At 44.1% G+C, this 16,087-nt stretch overlaps 1 protein-coding gene and 1 long non-coding RNA gene across 3 annotated transcripts in view; one reads left to right on the top strand and one right to left on the bottom strand.

Annotated features, from left to right (window-relative positions):
- Positions 1-16,087, top strand: part of KIAA2012 (KIAA2012 ortholog) — a 108,809-nt gene that overhangs the window by 11,415 nt on the left and 81,307 nt on the right. Inside the window, exons 3-8 of one of the 2 annotated variants that reach the window (XM_031451980.2) lie at positions 4,460-4,619; positions 6,653-6,808; positions 10,371-10,513; positions 11,562-11,745; positions 12,351-12,493; positions 14,865-15,033. In XM_031451980.2, the coding sequence (XP_031307840.2) occupies positions 4,460-4,619; positions 6,653-6,808; positions 10,371-10,513; positions 11,562-11,745; positions 12,351-12,493; positions 14,865-15,033 (955 nt within the window). The remainder of the gene's footprint in view (positions 1-4,459; positions 4,620-6,652; positions 6,809-10,370; positions 10,514-11,561; positions 11,746-12,350; positions 12,494-14,864; positions 15,034-16,087) is intronic. The other variant, XM_064485099.1, reaches the window with a different exon arrangement.
- LOC135321151 (uncharacterized) overlaps positions 1-16,087 on the bottom strand; it is a 133,768-nt gene that overhangs the window by 91,212 nt on the left and 26,469 nt on the right. The gene's annotated exons all lie outside the window — the stretch shown is intronic.

The following is a 16,087-nucleotide window of genomic DNA, read 5'->3' as shown; positions in this document are numbered from 1 at the left end:
AATGGTAAACACCCTCTGTTCTAAGGCATGGCCTTTGCCAGAGCAAGCCCAACCCAGGGGCAGAAGACTCTGGCTGCACTCCTCCAGAAAGAAGGACTTCTGACTGGAGTGGGCAGCTCCAGGCACAGGTGGCCAGCACAAAGTACAGACATTTTGGAGATTCCCATTCCACTGAGCTAACATCTTGAGTATTTATTAGTCAGTGCCTAGCAGTGCCTGATACATGGCAAATTCTCAACAAATAGTTGTCAGATGAACATATTTGTTGCCAGGGTGTGGCAGGGGAGGCCATAACCCCTACCCACAGGTACAATCTGGTCAGGGAGGCAGATTTGTGTCCCGTGATACTTGATGCAAGGCAGTCTATGAGAGGCACTGGACTATAATCTATTAAAATACTATCAAAGTACGTAGATGATAGTGACTGTGATTGCTACTTACTAGGAAAATCTTGAGTGGCGTCTTGGAGAAGGTAAAATTTGAGCTGAGTCTTGTGGTAAAAATAAGTGGAGAGAGACTCTCTAGGCATAGGTGAGTGAAGTCCCAGAGGGGAGAGCAAACAGAAGAAAGTCAGGGTACTTAGACAGGTGTGGCTCTCACCTGGAGAAGTGGGTGGGGTCAAATTACAGAAGGCTTTGCTTGCCAGTCCTGGGTTTTCAGGACTTCTCTCTTCACCTCTCTATTGACTCCTGCACACAAAGACTGGCCACCCTGTAGGGTACGATGGCAGCTGGTGATCCAGGCCTTTCTTGTCTTCCTGGGGATACTGGCACCCTGCCACCCCATGAGCGGAAGCACTGCCCACACTGGCTCCTTCCATCCGCTGAAAACCCTCGCCTGCCAGCACTGGGGTGGGGGGCCTTGACAGCCCGTGTGGGGATGGGGACAGGTGCAGGGGCGCCCCTTCGCCCCTCTGCATATGGAGGCCTGGTGGGCACTGGGAAGGCAGAGGGCCAGAGCAAGTCCCTCGTTAGAGGAAGCACTGATGCTGGCATGTGGATATGAGACCTCTCTGTGCATACTAATTACTCATTTCAGAAGAGACCAAGAGCAGGGTTGGTTAGCAAAGCCAAGGCAGGCCTGAGAAGTCTGGAACCATCAGCAGCCAGCCTCCTGCTGTCATTTATTTCCCTGTTCCAGAAACTCCCTTCCTGGCTCCCTTCTGTCTCCTTTTATGTTTTAGAGTAACTTTTGATGGCTAACGGTCCAGGATAATGTTGGAGAAGGAATAGAGAAATGTGGAGAATGTTTAGGAGGAGGGTGGGTTCAATAAAATAAATTAAATTTTTAGCATGTTTTCCATTTATAAATATAATCTAACCATTTTACTGAGATTTTGATTATATAAAAAAAAGAGAGAAGGAAAAACTATCTGTAATCTTATGCCCAGCACCCTAATACCATTGTTATTAGAATTGTAATGTATCTTCTTCAGTCTTTCCACCATGATTATACATTTATAAAATAAATTTCTATGAGGTTGTCATTGCACACAGTCTCTCTCGTATCTTGCTTTTTTCCACTTAACATATCATCCACACGTTGGAAGTAAGTGGATAGATTTAACCCTGACTGATCTTTTTCCTTAGGCCTTCTTCAGTGCTTCAGTTTATCCAATAGGATGTGAAATTTATCAACCAATTTCATATGCATACTTAGAGAAATTACTAAGAGAAACCAGAAAACTAGAAAAAACTTAAAGAAGCTGTGGTAGGCAGAATAATGCCCCCCTCCCCAAAGGTGTCTACATCCTAATCCCCGGAGCCTATGAATATATTAGGTTACATGGCAAAGGGAAATTAAGGTTGCAGATGGAGCTAAGGTCTCTAACCAGATGGCCTTAAAACAGGGAGACTATCCTGGATTATCTAGGCAGGCCAGGTATAATCACAAGGATTCTTAGAAGTGGAAGAAGGAATCAAAAGAGAGAGCCAGAGAGATAGCAGCATGAGAAGGACTCAGCCCAATGCTGCTGGTTTGGAAGATAGAGGAAGGGGTCACAAACCAAGGAATGCAGGCAGCCCCTAGAAACTGGAAAAGGTAAAGGAACAGATTCTTCCCTAGAGCCTCCAGAAAGCCCTGTAACACCTTGATTTTAGCTCAGTGGGACCCATTTCAAACTTCTGACCTCCAGAACTGTAACATAGCAAATTCATATTGTTTAAGTCACTAAGTGTGTAGTAATCTGTTACAGCAGCAATAGGACCCTATTACAGAAGCCAAGATCAGCTTTCAAACTCTAAGCAAAAATGTATTTAGATATGCCAAATTCCAGGATAAGGGGTTCCCTAACTTCTCGGCAACTCCCTGCCCCACTGATCAAGCAGTCTAGTGCAGTTGCATCAGAAATGCCCACCAGTGAGAAACAACAAGGGGCTCTTGTCCAGATCAGACAGTGTATCACACCACCTGCACAGGGGACACAGCATCTCAGGGGAGGCTTGGTCTTATCACAACCAGAGGGAAGTCATTGGAAGCAAAGATTTACAGGAGGAAATGAAGTTCCAGTTCATCCAGAAAAGGCCTTGGATCTAATGGCTCCACATTTCAGGGCTTAACACAGTGCCTGGCACACAGAAGCTGTGCAACAAATATTTATCGCATGACCAAATGAAAAAATGGAGTGAGTGAAAGAACTGAAGTCACTTTGCTTCCACTGCCTTCCCTACAACTCTCTCTCTAGTCCTCCAGAAAAAGCCTCAAGATTTACGTGGGTCTGAATTTTTCAGGCTCTTTTTGCACTTGAAGAACCTGCCACATAAACTGTCCAGACATCAAGGTTCAGTTGGTGCTCTGTACTTGGATTCCAAGCTTTCATGTAATTAACTAATTCTAAGAGAGTAGAGCCAATTGAATAATAAGCCATGCTTTCTTTTATCACTTCTCAACTTATTTATTAGTTATCAAACTGCCTTACTCATCACTTTTTCTCCAGTGCCGGCATTGGAGTTGTTTGATGGATGAATGAATGAATGAATGAATGAATGATGCCCTGGCTACCTGTTTCTCTCTCCCCAGCAGAGAGATTCCTTCATTTTATAGACTGTGGCTTTTCAACCCTCTCTAGCTAAAGAGGAGTCTCTGGTGGTCTTGAATCCTCAGCCACAGCTGTGGGCTGCCCTTTGTGGCATTTCCATCTTCTGAATACATCAGAATGGGAGCAAACCACAGCTCTGCCCAGCAGGGCAAGGACCCAACCCTAAGGTCTTCCTCTCCCCTCATCAAGCAGGTTATATATTACCATCATGTTTTTCTTTTTTCTTTTTTTTTAACCCTTCCTTGGAAAATTCAAGCAGGACACGGCAAAGAAACTCAGACCAGTGGCTTACTGACCTCACCTGAGAATAGTGATTACCTGGTGGGTGTGAAGACATTGACCAGAAAGTGGCATGAGGCAATTTTCTGGACTGATGAAAACGTTCTATATTTTGTTTCATGTGGTGGTTACAAAGGTGTATACAACTATCAGATTTTATTAAATTGAACATTTAAGCTATATGCATGTTATTATATATAAATTATGACTTGATTTTTTTTTTAATTTTAAGAGAAGGATTCTGAGATCACAATCAATTCATCAGTCAAGAATGCCATGATTGGGGGTGGTGGTATACAGCTCAGTGGTAGAGTGTGTGCTTGGCATGCATGAGGTCCTGGGTTCAATCCCCAGTGCCTCCGTTAAGGGGGAAAAAATGCCATGATTGTTGATAATGTCTGCCATGGGCCACAAGGAGAGGGAGAGATGTCAACAGAAGTACCACATGTTTGCTATTCTTGCGCTCGAGGGATCATCCTTAGAGAGTTTCTGCCTCATTTAAGTGGTTATGATATTAACTCATCTACCTTAAAGGATTATAATGAGGTGAAAGTTATTTGTATAATATAAAGCCCTAACCAAGTGTAAGATGCTATTATTTACATTTATCTCCCATGATGTCCTGCATAGTGACTTTGGCAGACAGGTTTCCAGAAACTGCTCCCTGATTGCAATGAAATGCAGCAAAACGAGGTATTTTCAAATGCCATGCTCCCTATAACATGGACAGAGTTTGTCCCATTATTCACATTACAAACATTAAATATTGATGCTGCTTTGTCAAGCTGGCTTTCCTGAAAATTGCTGTGCTTTTTAAGGTACTAAACTGATTTCCACAGGCTGAACTAAGTAATGTGTTTTCTTTTGAGGCCCTTTATCCTTTTCTGATGCTCCATCTCAAGACAGAGTCTGGTATTTCTCATTGCTCCTTCTCCTTCCAACTGTAAATCCACAGGGGCCTTTCAGAGTTTTGCTCTGTGGGCTCTTGGTTTATGTCTGTTGGCTGAGGCATCTGTTTCTGGTGCCTTCCGGCACCTTCTGGGAGTCTCCCAGATTACTGATGAGGATTGTGCTAACCAGCCTGTATCACTGGGAGGCTCAGGGCCCAGCAGCCATGCTGTTTCCTGACTGGTGTCCCCACAGAGAGAACAGGGCAGAGCCTGGCAGCCGTACCTCCACTTCCGAAGCCAACCAGAGAGCCAGGGCCTACGGCAGATCCAGCCTGGGTATTCAGCCAAGAGATACCTCCGTGGCCTCCTGCGGACATGGCCCCCTGACACCACGTACCGGCTCCAATGTGCAGGTCAGTGGGGAGACCCTGAGCTGCCCCGCCTCACATTCCAGTGTGAGAACGTTTTTCCTATCAAGGCCTCGAACACCAGAATTTTGGGCCCAATTCTGTGTTAAAGGTGCTCAATCCTGGTAGCTCACCAGCCCCCACCATACCTTTCGCCCTCTAGCCTCCCCAGCATTTGCAGAGGGACTGCAGCTTGGAGTCTCGCCTTCACTTTCACACCTCTCAGCGGCCTCACACTCCAGATTCCCCCTAGACCGTGCTGCCCAACCTCCCCCACTCAGGGACTTCAGATCCTCCAGTTCAATTCCTATCTTTTACAAGAGAAGGGAAAAGAGGCCCAGAGGGGCAAAGTAATTTGTCCAAGGTCACTTGGCCAAAATCAGAGCTGAGACCAGAAGCCAGATCCTCCCCACACGCGCGGCTCCACACTCTTCCCAACGTGTGGAGGTGACCTCAGACCCCCCCGGACATAAAAATGTTAGGCTTCCCCCTCTTAAAGATGCGGCTCTCAGGTACAATTCATCTATGAGTGAGACGGACACTCTGCTGCTGAACAGAGACCCCCAAACATACTTCATAAAGGCTTAAAAATAAAAATAGGAAATGGTTGGGAATCAGAGTTCCCAGATTAACACACACACACTCATGCACAGAAACAGTTAAACTTGCAATATTTGGTACATATTTCTACTAAAAAGTATTCACTGTTTATCTGAAATTCAATTTTAACTGGACATCCCATATTTTATTTGGCAAACCTATTGGAGAAGAGAGGGGTGAGCAGCAGGATCTGCCAATGCCTACTCAGCTAACTGCCATTCCTTCAGCACCAACAAACAGACAGGACCAGAGGAAGACGGACTTTCTTCTCGCTTTACAGGTTTATAGGTTTACTTTGGGAAAGGAGAGAAAACAACTCTCTGCCCAGTAAGTGATGACTTGAAGGAAAATGAGAGTTGTGGGCTTGTCCAGTAATTGGTTTTACATTCACGGCAGGGCCACAGTTCTAGGCAGTTCCATTTATCTAAGACTTGTGAGAAAGAAACTCTTAACCAAAGATATGTTTACTGTTGGGTGGGGCAGAGGGCAGAGGAGGCCACGGCCCCATAACCCAGGCCCAACATCTTCAAGGAGGGGAGCCCCTCTTAACATCAAAAAAATGTCTTAGACTCTTCTATGGAAGTCATATGGCTACAATGTGTGGTTTAAGAAAAAATCCACTTGTATGTGCATTCTTGGGCCCCTTGCCATAATTCCTCACCAAAGACCCTTTTGAGGGTGAGACCCTCAAGCTGGAGGAGCAATAGCAATACTGTGGTATGAGATGAGTGGCCCAGAGGCCTCTGCCACTCATCTCAGAGCTCACCACCTTTGTGATGCTAGCACGTTCTCTGGTCCCTTTGTTCCACTCCTATGATAAATCCTTCCCACCCTTCAGGCCCACGTCTTCTACAAAGGCTTCTCTGAAAAATTCAGCCAGTGTTGAGATCCTCATTTTCTGGCTTTATGTAACCCTGACACGTGGGGCCACACAGTTGAGCACAGGAGAGTTTTGTCTCTCCAACAGGCTAGTGCCTTTAAAAAGGACCCATGTCTGGTTCTTCTGTATCTACCCCACTGCCTAGCACAGAGATGGGACCACTGGTAAGTCCTCAATAAATATTTAAGGAGTGGACTGAGAATCGTGAGGGCTACAGAAGCAAGCAGGATACATCCAAGAGAAAACTTAAATTCTTCTCCTGAGGCAAGAGGAGCCTTTTACTCAAAGCCAAAGAAGCAGCCATGTTTCTTCTACCAGGGAAATCCAGTTCTGGGGAATGGTGGGTTTGAAGCAGCACACATGTGGCCCAGGACCAGAGGCACCAAAGACACCAGATAGAGAGCTCTTGATGGGTTCTCTCTGATTTTTTAATCCCTCCCTTCTGATTGTCTTCCTTAATGGGCAATGTCCAAAGGTAAGACTAGGACAAGTAGTTATCTTCAAGACCTCTAGACTGGCAACCATTGTTTCCACCAATAACTCCTGACCTACTCTTCAGGCTACATCAAGGATTCTGTGCTGCTCCAGGACAGTCAACTTAATGCACCAAAGAATCTCAGTCCACAACAGGATCTTTCAGGTGTACCCCCAAAATACCACCTCCTGCCTGTCTTTCCTCCATTTTGGATTCAACAAAGAAAATCTTTTGAACAAGGTACATGTGATTTTATCAAACCAGATCTCTCATACTTGGATTTTTAACAGCTTAAAATGAAGTTTTCCAAAATAAAGTCTAGGGATTCTGGGTTTCATTATCCTCATCTGCAAAATGAGGGAGTTGGCCTAGACTAGCACTGTCCAACAGTACTTTCTGCAGTGAGGGAATGTTCTGTAATATGTGCTGTCCAACATAGTGGCCATTAGCCACATGCAGCCATCAAGCAGTTAAAACATAGGTAGTGTGACTGTGAAAATTAGTTTTAAAGTTTTATTTACTTTTAGTTTATATCTAAATAGCCACATGTGTATTGGACAGTGCAAGTCTAGACTCTAGATTTGAGATAATTTCTTAGGTCTTTTCCACTTTAACATTCTTTAATTCTGTGGTTTTATGTAAATATCATAAGGAAAATTACAGGCCTTGGAGCCAGAAATCTAGATTGCAATGGCTGTTCTTTCTCTTACTAAATGTAAGATATTGAGCAAATCACTTAACCTCTTTGAGCTTCTGTTTACCCATCTCTCTAATGGATGATAAGACCTACCTCGTTATTGCACAGAAAATTATTGTGAACCATCTGTAAGCTGCTCAGTGCTATGGGGATTCCACCTATCACTATTATTCTTGGGAACCTGAAGCATAAAAAGAGCCAGAGTTGCCTTTGCTAAGAGAGATGGGGCAAGATGACTGGGTAGCACTAATGGGCAAAGAAGAGGGTCTTGACTAGAACCAAAGTTTTTGAGAAAAGAGAAGGAAAGGACAAGAGGCTAACATAATATAAAGTTAATTTTTCTGAAATAAAACAAGAATTTTCCGGAAACAATAGTAGTGCCTAACCAAGCCCTGTATTTGGGAAAGGACCTGGTCAAAATAAGTAGAGAATTTGATCTCTCAAATGAGTATGGAAGGACATGGCAGGTTCTCAGAGCCTGGTGCCATTAACATTCCTGCCATGCACCTCCCTCAAGTCTTGATACTGGCACCAGGGAGATTTGGTCATAACTGATCCATATGTAGTTCATCTGCGGGAAACATGCTAGTCAGGCAACTGTATTTCTCTTTGTAATGGATGTCCTTGTCTCTATGCACTTTGGCTAATGTGGGTCAACATCCCTGAGACCAGCTGATTCTGAAGCACTGAAGATATCAAGTTTCTGAGCCACCCGTGTCCTAAGAGTGGTGAACTCACCCAGCAATGCTCCTGTGTTAGAACCTTCTGCCCCTCCACACCTCACCATCCCCTTATGCCCTTCCACATAAATATCCTATTGTCTCCAGTTAATATCTTTAACTTTGATGCTGTAGGATCTAAAAACACTGGACAGTGGGCTGCAGTACTTCCATTCTGGGAGTAGATCAACCCTGCACAGCTAAGGGATCAAGTGACTTCCCTAAGAAGTTGTCACAATCAGGCAGACACAGAGCCAATATAGAATAGTGATTAACCGTGTGGCCATTTGCACCAGATTCCAAGCTATGTGACCTCTCTGGGCCTCAGTTTCCTCATTTATAAAATAGAGATGACCATACCCACTTTTACCTCATAAGCTTGGATAGGGGAGGTAAACAGGGTAACGCAGTGTCTGACACATAAGTGTGCAATAAATGTTAGTTACAGACATTCCTAGCTTGTGTTTTTAAAGCATAATTATTAATTGCAGTGCCCAACTGCCTATTATCACAGGGACCAAAAATCAATTGGTATAGCTCAGAGGCTACAACTTGAACTCTGACTGATGGTTTTATTGGTTTTAACTTTATCTCCTCTTGGCCTCCCTAACCTTACCAGACACTGTATTGGGGGAAGTAGCAAAAGTCCTGGCTGCAAATCCCAGATCCTCAACAGTGTGATGTTGGCCAAGTCACTTATGCTCCCTGCATCCTTAGTTTGCTCATCTATAAAATGGGAGTAATGGTATTTGCATTCGACCCTTTCTGGGTTGTTGTAAAAAATCACAGGAGAGACCAGAGGTAAAAGAGCTCGCTGAGAGCTCTAAATTACTATCCCAATTCACATTATTTGTATAATCTGAATCCATATTTGAAATATAGAGAGACAAAGTTTTGTGGTCTCCTCTCAACAAGTGAAACTTGCAATACCTTGCTGGTAGACCTGTTTCTATTAAGCATAAACAGATGAGCCAGAGATGATGTTTACTAAGAAAAATCTCGGTTTCCCTCTCATAGATTGAGGCATATACTCAGTATCACTGGGATACTGCCAAAGGGAAGAATACTTCTCTATACCCCCCACCCACAGCATCCCTGACCCAACTTAGACAGTCTTCCATATAAGATCACTCAGCAGATGAGTAGCCATTTGGCCAGAGTTTCACTTCCTCTACCCTCAGAAATGCGTTCAGCTCCCAGGTGAATCTGACCGGGAAGGATGTCTCCTTTGGTCTGACCCCAAAGGATCATTCTAGAATACACAAAAAGGTCTTTAGTGCCACATCATATAGTTGAGGTCTTCTTCGGGGCAGGACTAATGTGGCCCTGGGCCGAGGGGTCCTCTGGGCCACCAAAATCTGAGCAGACCCCCTGAACCTAAGCCTGAATCTACATCTGCTTCACCAACACTGTCAGCATCAGCTCAGACCCAAAGTAGCCTTAAGGAGCCATTGAGCAGAGGAAGGGGAACTGGAGGAAGGGAGTAGCCCTGCAAGTGGGCACTTGGCTCTTGATCCAGTGACACCAAGGGTAAGAATGAAGCAGGGAATGATGAGAGTAAGGGAACAGAGAGGGGGAAGACGAGGCTTCCTGGGAGCCTCCAGAAGTCCAGTGCTCCAGCATACACAGAGCCCCCGAAGGCTTCCAGAGCCCCGGTTGAAAGACAACCCCACATTGTTCCACGGAGCTGCAAGCAGAGAGTGGAGGTGTTGCTAAAGCAGCTCCAAACAAGGAAGGTTTGCCAGACTGTTTCAGCAATAAATCTACCTTGAGTAAGTGATGAAAATAGCTGCAGGACCCTTTAAACCATTGACGAAAGATTTGTTAACTATGCTGGAGTCATCTGTTGACTCAGATCCTTCCTGAGGGTTGCACAGACAGGGTAAGTGCAGACTGCTAAGCAGCCGTCCACCGCAGTGCATTCAGCTGAGTTTTTCCACAAGTAAACAACCAGCACAGCAGACAGCCCAGAAAATCCAGTTCTTCAGACTGAGCATCTCAGTGACAACTGCAGTTCACCCCACCATCATCACACCTCTGTTATTTCTCAGCCCCACACAGTTCACAGAGGACTGTCACATTCATGATCTTATTTGAGCTCCAGATAACTCTGCAAGGAAGTAAGGGCAATTTTACAGACAAGGAATCTGAGTCCAAGAAATGAAGACTCAACCTTGAGCCTCTCAATTCCCAGGGCAGTTCTGTTCCACTGACCTGGCTGCCACTTCTGTGGAGGCACTAGCAGAAATACAGAATTAAGGAGTGTGGAGGAACAAGGGCCTTGATCAAGACTCAGAAAAGCAAGAAGGGAGGCAGTTTGGAAGCAGCTAATAGCACTATGCCTATCTCTGAGCTTACGAAGCTGACCCACTGTTCACTTTTGCAGGTCAGCAGGGCCTGGATGAAGGGGAAGCTGGGGCTGCTGGACATGTGGACCAGGGCTCTATAGCCAAGGATCATGGCAATCAGGGGACTCGCTTGCAGCCACTCAGGAAGCAGCCTTGGCAGGAAGATGAAATCCAGGCAGAGGTACCATTTCTAATGGGGTCCCTTCTGTTATTGTTCTTCTGGACTTCAGAGGTGATGCTCCCTCCTGTCACCATTTCTTGGGGTCCTCCAGAGAAGAGTACTTTGAGCCTGTTGACCACTGTTTCCCAAAGTGTCACCTGCAGAACCCTAGCAGTGCTAGATGCTCTATGAAGGAAAAAAGGGTTTCATGGCCAAATACATTTGGAAAATGCTGCACACCACGTTCTCATCCCAGAGAATCACAGTGCACATTTGAACGAGGACCATTTTGAGAAGGTCTATAGGTTAAGTTGCTGGTTTAATTAACTCATGGTTTTCCAAACTTACTCAACCACAGATCCTCCCTACATACCATCTAGCCAGCTCTAATCTTCTTTACGAAAAAGAACTTATGGCCTTAGAGTTGAAAAAGCCTTGGTTTGACTCCTGCATCTTGTTAGCTATAGTGAGCCTGTCCAAGAAACTTAACTAACTTTGAGCCTGAATCACCTTTTCTGTAAAACGGAGCTGTTACCATACATACCTCACAAGGACTGAAGGAGTTAAAATGTAAAAATGCTTTCTAAACTCTAAGGCGTGTGTGTGTGTGCATGTGTGTGTGTGTGTGTGTGTGCACAAAATGACAGTGGTGCAGAGAAGCACAGATAGCACATGCTCCTGTCTTGAATAAACATGTATGACTTACAAGAAGGTCATATGCCAATGAGACAGGAAAGGGGGAGAAGATAAATGCCACACAGTAGAAGGGGAGAGACATTTTATGATGGATATAAAGACAATAATACTAGAGCTTCATTTTGATTTTTAATTTTTTTTGCAAGAAAGCACTATATATAAGGCATGCTTAAATGCCATTCTTTCTATCACCAATAATAAAACGTTTTAGCACTAGAGATCTTGCCATTATAACCATGTTTTTCTTCCAAGGCTGTAAAGGAGATTTCATCCTTGGAACCACAAGTCTAGCCACCAGGTCTGACTGTTAAAGAAACCTGCTCTGTTCCTTTATAAAGCCTGTTTATAGGACTGTGTATCTGTTGTTCCCTAGGCCACGTCAACAGAGAATCACCGCCATATAAACACTTCAAAGGCAAGCCACAATGAAAAAACCCAGCAACCCCCCAGGAGGGACCTTGGGCATGCCCACATCCATCCTTCTTGGCTCCTGAGTGACAAATCCCACATTACATTCTATGGAGGCACCTTCCTCAGTAAGAAGGCAGGTCTCAGCGGTAAGAAGTCGATTGTCTTGCTTGTTAATCTGGGTAAACCTGATCCTGCAGAGAACATGGAGGCACACCAAGTGTCACTTCCTTGTGCCAGTCACCTTAGAAAATAAGCACCGAAGTCCAGCTGGAGGTGGGAATGAGAATGGTCCTCAACTGCACACATTCTGCAATCAGATTGCCCACGGTCAAATTACCCCTACTTACTAACTGTGATCCTGGGCAAGTTACTCAGTCTTACTGAGGCTCTGTTTCCTCATCTGTAGAATGGGAATAATAATAATAATACCTCCATAGGGCTATTATGGGGATTGAGTGAATGCATAGAAAATACTTTGCACAATTTTTGTTCCTTAGCACTTAATACGTCAGAATAGTTATTATGATTGTTATCATTCTCTCCATCACCTGACTCACCTAGCGAGAACCCAACCCAGATAATGAGATCAGGGTTCCCTGAAGCTGCCTCAGTCAAAGCCATGGCTGTCTGGGTGCCCCAGCACTCTCCTTGCCTCTCTTCCCATCAACCCAAAAGTGATAAAAATAGAAAGTCAACTGTCCATCCCCACACCTGCAACTAATAAGTTCTCATTTCCATCCTGTTTCTATAGACAAACAAGAGAATATGAAACTCCACCAGGGCAGAAGCAGCCATTTGTCCCAGGAGCCTCCTGCTGAAAGATGTCTCTTCCCTCCTGTAGCATCTGCTACTAATTCAGAAAAAAACACATCTGGGGAAGTGAAGAAGAAAAAGGTTGTGTGTGTGTGTGCACTTGCACTTAAACAACTAATCTCAATCTAGGAATAAGATGACTCAAAGGGATGTCTCAGAGAACTGGCCTTACTTGCTTCTGAGCTCACCATGTGGAGCTGGACTAAAGCTATTGTAATTTACTAAATGGTGAAAATTTAGTAACTTACTAAATACACTAAATTTACAAGGAATTTGTGCTGCCCCAGATTCTACCTTAAAGCATGTGATATTGTTACCACACTCCCTGGTGGTAACAGAATCTTTTGTTCTGTTAAGAGGTGAGGGTTCTCTGTAAACGTGTAAGGACAGAATTTGAGTTTGTAAGCAATTGACCCACTTCAAACTCAAAATGCTGGGACCCAGCAATGGTTTTGCTTAATTGAGGGTCTGTCATCTCTGAAAATGTAGGATAAATTTTGCAGGTTTATCAGTCCCTTCAGAAGTCAGGTACACCTTCCTTAGAGAGATCCTTAGCTGTCCCTGGCCTGGTTCTGCCTCTGCCCCATGGAGCTGTGTGACTTGAGCAGTTGGCTCACCACTCTGAGCTGCAGTGAGCTCCTCTGTATGCACGGATATTAATGCCAACCTCACAGGGCTGAGGGAAGGATTAAAGGAGATAATGCATTTCTGTGACAATAGCATGTACCCGATTGGGAACTACAGCAATGTTAGTTCATGGTGGGGATTCTGCCACCTGAAGTGGCCCTGAGGAACCAGGGGCATACCAGGCGGTCCCAGTGACAAGGAGGGAGGTCATTTTCTATCTGTTCAGGATTTTCTCTGATTTCCTGTATCTAAGCTGATCTAAGTAAACCTTTCCATCTACACCAGAAGGGCCTCAGTTTTCCCAGGTTCCTTTGGACCCAGATTAAACAGCAGGCCTGACCTGGCAGGGTCACTCAGGCCTAAGAAAAGCCCTCAGTCTCACACCCAGGTCAGCCTGGAATCAAGCCAGGCTCAGAGGACAGGAATCCCTTTCCTCAACCCATGCATATGACTTAGCAGAGAAAAGCAATATTTCCACTATGCTAAAACTCTGTAAAATTTTAATTACAATAGCGAAATTAAGGCTTAGCTTGTCAGCAAAATGTCACATAAACCATTTGAGTTTCCACATAGATTTCCCAATGCAAACCTTGTCAAACAAAATACACAAGGTCAGTATTCAGAAAAGGGCAGTTGGTGGGCAGCTGGCACCTGGACAGTGAAGGTCTCCAGGAACATAAAGATCCTATGTGCATGTGTTGGGTTAATCATTTTCTTAATGTCTCGAAATTATACATATTACCCTGAATTTATTTGGTTGAATTTCCTTCCTCATTCAACTCTAAACACGTAGGATGCTTGTGTGTGTTTCTGATCTTTTTCTTTTTGAACACGAAAAAGTGAGAAACGTTTTTATTTTTCTGCCTGTGAAATTGAACTCCCTGAAACCCAGCACACATATACATTTCATAGAGCCAAGTTCATATGTTAAAAGCTGCAAACTAAAAGAAGAAATTTTCAGCAACTTCTGAATAATTGGAAACAGGAGGCTCTAAGTACTGCTCCTAGCATCTCTCTCTCTCTCTCTGTGTATACACACACACACACACACGTTTTGGGGGGTTGGGGATATTAAAAAACTGGGCTAAAATTGTGGCTGATTCTGACACACAGTGATTCTTTTTTAGCTCTGTTCATAATGCAGATGTGTGGAGACACCTAGGTATTCTGCTAGTGGTAAGATTAGATATTAAACCCTAATAAGAGAAGACTCCTCTCTCAAAGAAATATCATATAAATAAGCCTAGTTCCAAACACTATTGTTACCATATATAATTTGCTCATCCAATCCTCACGGCAGCCTTATGAGGTGGGTAGCATGATTCCCTCCACTTTATAGAGGGAGAAATCGAGGCTTAGAGAGACCACATGAGGTAAGCAAATACAAACGTGTACTCCTGTTTTCCACCCTTTCTTACCTAAAAGGTTACCACAGGCCATAGTCTGAGCCTTCCTTTTTTCCCATAAAGACACAAGCCAAGATTTCTCCCTCTCCAGACATGGAAATCTCAGCTCTGTTGTTTCAGTCCAGCTCAGTTTTCCCAACTGCAAGAGAAAGAAAGACTGTATTTCCTCACAAAAGCTCTTGCATTTATCACACTTGTACTTCTCAGAGGAATCAGAGGCTGGTTAATGGGGAAATAACCAAGTTCCCCCCACTCCAGTGAGTTAACCAGCTCCCAGGTTGGTCAGCATTATTTCTCAACCTTGGGTACAGAAGTAGTGAAATCACACCTGATAAGATACAATGTCATTTGTCCCCTGCAGGCAGAAGGATTTAGATACCTGCCATATTGGGGGTTGTTTGTTTTTAAATTTTCTCCAGGCACCAAAAGCTGTGCAATTACCTCCTATCTCAGAAGAACCACCCAGAGCCCTGGACCCCCCGAGGAGTCACCTTAAAGCCAAGGAGCCCCCAGAAGAGCTCTTCATCTTCCCTGTGGAGATTCATTTCCACACCCAACACCCCTCAAAAGGAAAAGCACGAAGAAGAGGTAGGTCCCTGTGAATGGGTCTCCTGACAGAATCCAGGCAGGCCAGGAAGGACTCAGGTGTGGGTCCCGCTAATGCAACCCTCTCCTAAATCACGGCTGATCCTCTCCAGGGTCACCACCTTGAGAGAATTTTTTTCAAAGAAAGAAAAAGGATAAATCTAGAAGTAGGTCTCTTCTGGTCACATTCAACTCAGTTTTTTTAAATACTTATTGAGCCCTTCATCAAGCAGAGCATTTTGCTAAACTGTTAAAGGAAATGGACTTATTTATACCCATAAATAAGTCCAATGCACTGCAGATGTTATAAAGGTGCAGAACTTTCAGGCAGCTTACAACAAATAAAAATACAATATACAAACAGGACAACTAAAGTTGAAATTGAAAAAGTTAAAAAGCCGGTTAAATAGAATAGAGAAACAGATGTTATCAGACATCTGGGATGAATTCATTGCTTTAGGTAAGCACTGGATTTGGATGAGTTACCTGGTAGCCAAGATAAAAAAGGATATTTTGATCTTTGGATCTTCGTTTTAGAAAAGAAAGATAAAAGTTTGTCTGAAGAGCCATTTTCCTGATTTTGAATTAGGCAGCATTATTATTACCATCAGGTGATTTCTACAATTTCTGTCAGGCCAGAGATTCTGTGCTTCTACTCAAAGTGCTAAGAGAGTGTGGGTAAAGGAGAGCTCAGTTCCAGCTGGGATCTACTTAGAAAGGCTTTTTGAAAGAGGCTTTCTGAGTGACTGCTCGACTCACCCCGTACCACAAGGAGAAATTCTTTCTGACTTTCCCAAGTCATTCCACAACACCCTAGTCTAAGACACATTCTTGTCCCTGGGACTTCTCTGGGCAGCCTGAGGCAAAAGGCAACTGTCTAAAAAGCTGACTCTAATTTTTAAAGAGTCCTAGTTCTGAGCTTTCCAGAAACTTCAGCAGAAACTGCCACTCATTTCTCAATTTTTGTTCTACGGCTCTTTGGAATTCTCACTGTGAAGAAGAATATCTAACTGTTGTGCTTAAAAGACCAGTCAATGGATGGGGGCATAAGGGAACT

Source organism: Camelus dromedarius, chromosome 4 (assembly GCF_036321535.1).
Source record: "Camelus dromedarius isolate mCamDro1 chromosome 4, mCamDro1.pat, whole genome shotgun sequence".
In the NCBI taxonomy this organism is placed as follows: Eukaryota; Metazoa; Chordata; class Mammalia; order Artiodactyla; family Camelidae; genus Camelus; species Camelus dromedarius.
This window is presented reverse-complemented; position numbering and strand designations above follow the sequence as displayed.